General features: G+C 42.8%; 1 protein-coding gene across 1 annotated transcript; it reads left to right on the forward strand.

Annotated features, from left to right (window-relative positions):
* Positions 1-250: 250 nt before the first annotated feature.
* LOC103806660 (chromosome unknown open reading frame, human C10orf71) lies at positions 251-4876 on the forward strand. Its single transcript, XM_009079369.1, has one exon. It carries the CDS (start codon positions 251-253, stop codon positions 4874-4876), a length of 4626 nt encoding a protein of 1541 aa, XP_009077617.1.
* The last annotated feature ends 1781 nt before the right edge of the window (positions 4877-6657 follow it).

Raw genomic sequence — 6657 nt, forward strand, 5'->3', positions numbered from 1 at the left:
CTGATATATCTGGAAAATGCTTTTTTGTCTGATTGTGTTAATGTAGAAAATTGGTAATTTATCACTTTTGGTTTGCAGAGAAGAAAGTTTGCTTCAGCTGTTCTGTAAGATGAGTCAATGTGCAGCAGCTCCGTCTGGAGGAATGGCTTTGTGCTTGTGAATTGCAAACAGCTGGAACCACCTCACACAGTCATCTATTCAACACCTGAAATTTATCATTTGGATACTTCATTCATGAATCTCATGAACAATGCAGGGAAATAAGAAACATACAGAAGGACATAGTGATTCCTCAAGTATTGGGAGTCTCCTGGATGATGCAGACAGGGAGGTGAGCAGCCTCACAGACCGAGCTTTCAAAAGTTTGTGTGTAGCAGAACTCGAAGACTCTTACAATGAACCAGAACTTGCCATTTCACCTGACTTCGCCCTCCAGTTGTCAGCTAAAATTCACTCAGGGACGTTAAACCATGACATCAAGAAAAGCAATGTCTGTAACAAGTTAACAACAAGAAACAATGAACATACAGTATGGGCTTCCACATTCCAGCAGTCACCAAAGTGTGCTCCAGAGGAAAAAAAGATTGCTAAAAATAACACCTTTGCCATGGAAAGGAAAATGCTGAATTTGCCAGTCCCTGGTCCAAGGAACAATAAGCATGTTTCAAAAGTGTCCTCATTGATTAAGACATTTGATAAGACTACAGACCAAGGATCAGGAAGTTCTCTGTTAGCAAATAAGCAGCCCATTAAGAATAGCTTTCAAAAATATAAAATAAATCATGACAATGATATTGCCTGCCAGGATGATACAGACATTTTAAGCATCCACAAGGAACTTCCTGAATTTTCTGAGGCTAGTCAAGATAGCCACTGTCTCAGTGGCAACCATGAGCCACAGAAAAGACCTAATAAAGCAGACCTGAGTTATGGTGGCTCTGATGGTTATTATCCTGTGCTGATTGAGATGTCAAAAGTAGCCAAGTCAAATTTTTCCCGTTCTTCTAAAAAGGCTTTAAAAAACAGAAGTGTGAAAGTTAATGAGCCAGAAAAAAAAGGTAATTTTCTTCACAGTGAGAATAGTGCTTTTGAATCATGGAACGTTCATCATAAAAAATTGACTGAAAAGGAGAAATTTGTTGATATGAAAACAGAAAAGGAAGGCCTTGCATACCTGGAAGAAGCACCGCTTATTAAGGGATCCCACACGCGTGAACATAAATTGTCACCTGTCATGACCACTGCTGCTAAGAAGCAGGAGAAAGAATTTCAGATGAAATCAACTCCACCAGAAGCTGCTTTCCCTGTCCCAGCTGTGTATGTACCTCAGGGTTCCCTCCCTTCAGAAACCGAATTTCCTGCTGCTTTACCACCCACACCTCCCCCTAGGAACCATGCACACCAGGGTCCCCCTCGGCCACCCCCTGCCCCACAGGCACTTCCACTTCCACCCCCCACCCAGAAGGGTCATACCCCAACACCTCCTACCCCTGAAGCCCCTCCTGTGCCACCACCCCCAGTGCCAGCTCAACTTTCCCCCTCTGCCATGTCCCAAGCCTCTGTCTCACCCCAGTCTGTGTCCTATAGGACAGTTTCACCCTCACTCACATTTCAGGCACCCAGCCCACCTCCAGCAAAGCCCCAGGCCACCTTAACTGAAGAGGAAGCCCTCAGCACCCAACTGGGCAATACCTGTCCACCCTGGAGGAGACAGAGGGCTACAGACAGGACAGCAGAGAGGAGACAGACTGCAAAGGACAAGTTCACAGACAGCCACAAGCCATGCTCATTGCCTGAAAAGGTGACTGATGCTGAACCTGGTCTGGAGGTGACTTCTCTGGCTAAACAGGTAAACTCCTCTGGATCAATCAGTCCCTCTTTCAACATCACTGAACTACTAACACCTGTCATACCACCCAAACAGGTGGTGGACACTGTTGAAAGCGAGCTGATCCCATTGACACCTCCTCCCACTGAGAGCACAGCGTCAAGAGACCATGGGGAGAGCACCTGGGGTGATTATAGGTCTTGGGATAATTACAAATTGACAGCATCAAGTCTGTTATTCAACTTGAAAGATGTGCGCAAACGTGTTAAAAGCATTTATACTCCTTCTCCCCTGTTAAGGGCCTTGGAGGAGAAAAATAAAATTAGGGAAAATATACAGGAGAATACAAAAATGAATACCTCACTCTTGACTTTGCAAGGAAACAGTAAGAAAAATATTACCGAGAAAGATGATTTGAGTGATATAGCCTCTGTATTGTCTAGCAGTGTTCATGAAAAGGACAATAAAACTGATTTAACTGAACACTTTGCAGACAATTACCTGACTTTGAGTTCACCCCAGACAACAGCAGACCTTTCATCTTACCAAACTGGAGACAGCTTGCAGCAAGATGATTCAAAAGGCAAAGATCTGGTTAAAAGCACGAGGGATGATGAAAACTTCCCGTTTTTCAGACATGAATCAAATGAACCTGATTTAGGAAAACGTCTGCAGTATTCAACACCAAAACCATTCATTAGAGACAATGTAGCTACAACAGCTGGACAGCCCATGAAAAACCATGGTGTGCAGGGTGAAGAAAATGACAGACAGGCTGCTGTTCAGAATGAAAATTGTACCTTCAAAATACTCATACACCAACTCTCACCAGCAGAGGATGTACTTTACAGTGACACCCACACTAACATTGTGGTACCTGGCCATGAAGCACAAAGCAAAAGAAGCACCAGTTCTTCAGAGCAATCTTTTGTCTCCACAGTGGAGCAGCCACTTCAGGAGGAGCCATTTCTACCAGTGCCCCTGATACAGAAAACATACCTTCAAGAAAGTCAGAGGCCTGAGCATGAAATGAATGCAGACAGTAAGAAAAGACACAAGGAGAGAAGGAGAGAGTTTGGGGAAGATGAAATGCAGGATGTTGCTTGTATCAGCCCTGGTACCGGTGCAGCAGAGAAGAGGGAGGGAAAGGTCAGTATAAATGGACAGAATAGTTTGGTGAAAGAGAAACTAAGGAGAGAGAAAAAGGAAGAGGCCAACAGCATGAATTCTGCTTCTGAGAGTATAAGGGACATGTCCATGCCCAGGTGTGAGGAACCACAAACACCATCATCTTCAAGCTCAACCAAACCCAGTCTGTTTATGATTAAAGATAACACATTCAGGTCACCTCAGGTAATAAGGGCTGTCAAGATGCCCCTATTCAGGTCCTTTTCCCTAGATGATACAGTGAGCAGCAGTTATAGGGAAATGCAACGTAGGTTTATGTCCCCAGCAGTTTACAACAAGCAGCACCGAAACATGTTGCATGCCCAGGAGGTAGGCTGGTTTGCACTGAGATGCAGAGGGCAGCAGAACGTGAGGGATGGAGCAAATGAGAGAGGTAAAGAAGCCAGTGAGCCTGGATCTACTTCAGAAACATTGGATCTCAGTCTTCCAGAAGATACAGAGAGCTTTTTGTTAAAGAAACAGATGGAAGAAGATGAAAAGACTTGTTCTTTGTTAAGTAAAGTTGGGAAAATCAATGAAGAAAGTGTCTGGAGAAGTAAAGAGAAGCCTCAAACTACAAAGGCAAGACACAGCTTAATACAGCCAATAATAGGTCTGGAAAACAATCAAGTTCAAAACAACCCCAGCTATCCCACAGAAAAAAAGGCAAATTACTTTAAGAATCATCATTTATCTAACCGCAAAGGTGGCTCTTGTGTGAAAAAAATAATCACCAGAGACACAATTTCCCCTGTGACTGACTCTATATCAGAGGACCACACATATTCTCCTGTATCCAATGATGCTTTAGAGGACATCCTACATGCAGAAGGTGCACCAGTTTTGTTAGACAATCTTACATGCTCGACTGTTACAAGCCCCAGGTCAGGCAGCACGATGCGCTCTCTTGCTGCCAGTTCATTGTCAAATAAACCAACTATTTCTGGCCTCAGAGAGACAGAGGACGTTATAAATCCTTCCTTGCAGAACATGGCACTAAAGAGACAAGCTTATATGCCTGCAGAAGAGGTACCTGATTTAACACAGAGGAATCTGCTTTCTGATTTTGCAGGGGAAGCTGAGAGACTGGAGCCCAGGGGACTTGGTGAGAGACCAGAATGCAAGCCACCCACTGTGCCACCAAAAACAGAAAAGGCTCTGCGTCGGGCCAAAAAGCTGGCAAACAGGAGAAAGAAAATGCAAGAGCAGCAGAAAAGACATCAGACTGAGCATATAGATGCTGTAGGGAGAAAGCCTTCTCATTCTGGACACACACTAGTATCTGCTTCACCCTTGGGATATTCTCCCTTCCATCCTCCCCTTCACTCAGCTTTTAGTCCCACAGAAACCAATACTGGAAGACCTGGTGCTACACCAGGAGTAAGCCCTTCACCCTCTTCCAGCCAGCGTAAACTCCTCCAAGACCCTGACTCTGGTCAATACTATGTAGTTGATTTACCAGCTGAAGTTAATTTAAAGACATTTTATGACCCAGAAACTGGAAAATATGTTCAAGTCACAATCCCTTCCTTGGAACAATTCCCCTCTTCAGAAATTATGAATTCTCCCTATGCCTTCTACCCTAGAGTGCTGCCTTTACCAGCTTCATCTGTAGCAGTGCTGAAGTCACCTTCTCATCTCTCTGAACCCACCTGGTCAATGCTTGCTGTACCAGAACCAGCTGAACTACCTGAAGATGGCCAGCAGGACTACAAATATGCTGAAGCTGTGGATACTCAGCCCTATATTGAACCAGTCTCTGACAGTCAAGGTGCTGAAGAAACTCAAGTTCACTTAGGAAAGGACATGACCCCAACCCCAAATACAGGCATAGTACCCCTCACTGATCTAGATGATTTTGCTGCTGAAGGGGTATCTTGAAAACTGAAGAATCTAAATATGCCAGATAATGTTTATAAGAACTGTTTGGACAGACACATGCACACAAAAACACATGCAGATTTGACGTTTGTACAACACTTTGTCTGAATCTCATTGTGGCTTGGGTGGGAAGGAAGATGAAAGCTAACCACATTGAAAAATGCAAGGTGATGATCATTCTGAAGAGGAGTGAAATTGAGTAAGCACCAAATTATCAGTGAGACGAAGGGGCAGTGCCAGCTAAACAAATACATATGACAGTATGAAGCCACTGCTTGCTGCTGCTGCTGCTTTGCCATTAAGGAGGCTGGGACAGCCAAAGCAAGTGTCCTTTTGCCCAGATGTGTTGCATGATATACGACACAAAATAAAACCTATGAGACCATCCTATCCATCCTATCAGATCTAGGAAGGACATATGCTGCATCTACTGAACTTTCCTCACTCACTGCCTATGAACTATATTGACAGGTAGAAATTACATGGCTACAAATATTCCATATATGCAAGATTCTTCTTTTTTGCACACATTGATTGCCCAGATGTTATTGACAAGATTGTACAACCAAAATACAGTTGCAGCTGCTCTAGACTTTCTCATATATTTTTGCAGTGCCCACTAACATGCTGCTGAATTCTTTGTATTTCTTGTTAATATCCAAATAGGTTCCCCCAGAGTTGTTATTTATAATGCAGCTTAAAACTTCCATTTAACTTGATACTTGGCCTGAAATATTTTGGCGAGGAACAAGGTTGAATGAAATCTCATAGCAGTATTTAATTTTTTGTTCGGATGAGGAGTTCTTTGCTTATTGTAATTGAAATGTGTTTTGTTCTGTTTTCAGGCTCCCACTGCAACATGGCAGTAACTTTTAAAACCTGAAAAAGGCACCTAATCTTAATCTTGTGAATTCTATGATTTAAAACAAACAAAGGTACAAAACATTGATTTATAGAAAAGTGCTTCTTTGAATTATCACTTTTCTTTGAAAAATCTGTATCAAAATATCACTCATCCTTGCTCTTTATTATCATCATAGATAATGAGGGAACCTAGGTGAAAAGATGGAAAATTTGAATGTACTATCCCTGCTTATAAATATCTATATTGGAGTATTGGTTTAGGTTTTTTCTGTCTCATTTTCATACTGTTTTCCCCAATTAAAACTGAAGTGCAGGAGCTCCAAGGAAGAATTAGGCCAGCGACTTTCAACCTGATGAATCTTAGGCTATTTTTGCAGGATTGTTTTCAGTGAAGCAACTCTTGACTTCCTGAAAAGAAAAGGAATATCTATTGTTAATAAATACAACATGGAATGGCACACAGGCACTGCTTCACTCTCCCAGTGTTAATATTTATGATAGAGGTTTACTTCAGTAAATTTTCCAGGACTGAGCTGCTCTCAGGACACAGACCAACAGTTGGCGGCTTGACTCCTTCCTTAACCTGGATTCAGCTCTCAGCCTTCCTCCAACCCTGACAAGAGCCATGTGTTCAGAACCTGTCCTGAGCCCACCAGACACTTCTTTTCATCAGGGCTGTTTGCTAAAGCATTTCCCATAGAGGGGCTAGACAAACACTAAGGGAATCACTTCATCGATTTCAGTGGTGTTTGGATTTAGTCTTTAATGATTTTCTAAGGCTCATTTCACCTGTTATGCATTTTGTGACTTGGTAGGTTTGGTTGCAGCAGACGTGTGGGGTGGAAATGGAGAAGCTTGTACTGGTATGGTTTGGGGTTTGAGCATATTCAGCCAAATGCCCATATTAGAATAAGCAT

This window comes from Acanthisitta chloris, unplaced genomic scaffold (genome assembly GCF_000695815.1).
Source record: "Acanthisitta chloris isolate BGI_N310 unplaced genomic scaffold, ASM69581v1 scaffold16577, whole genome shotgun sequence".
Classification (NCBI taxonomy): Eukaryota; Metazoa; Chordata; class Aves; order Passeriformes; family Acanthisittidae; genus Acanthisitta; species Acanthisitta chloris.

What these genes read in the sequence shown, in the direction of transcription:
- LOC103806660 (XM_009079369.1), top strand. Translation starts at nt 251, where the DNA reads ATGCAGGGAAATAAGAAACATACAGAAGGACATAGTGATTCCTCAAGT.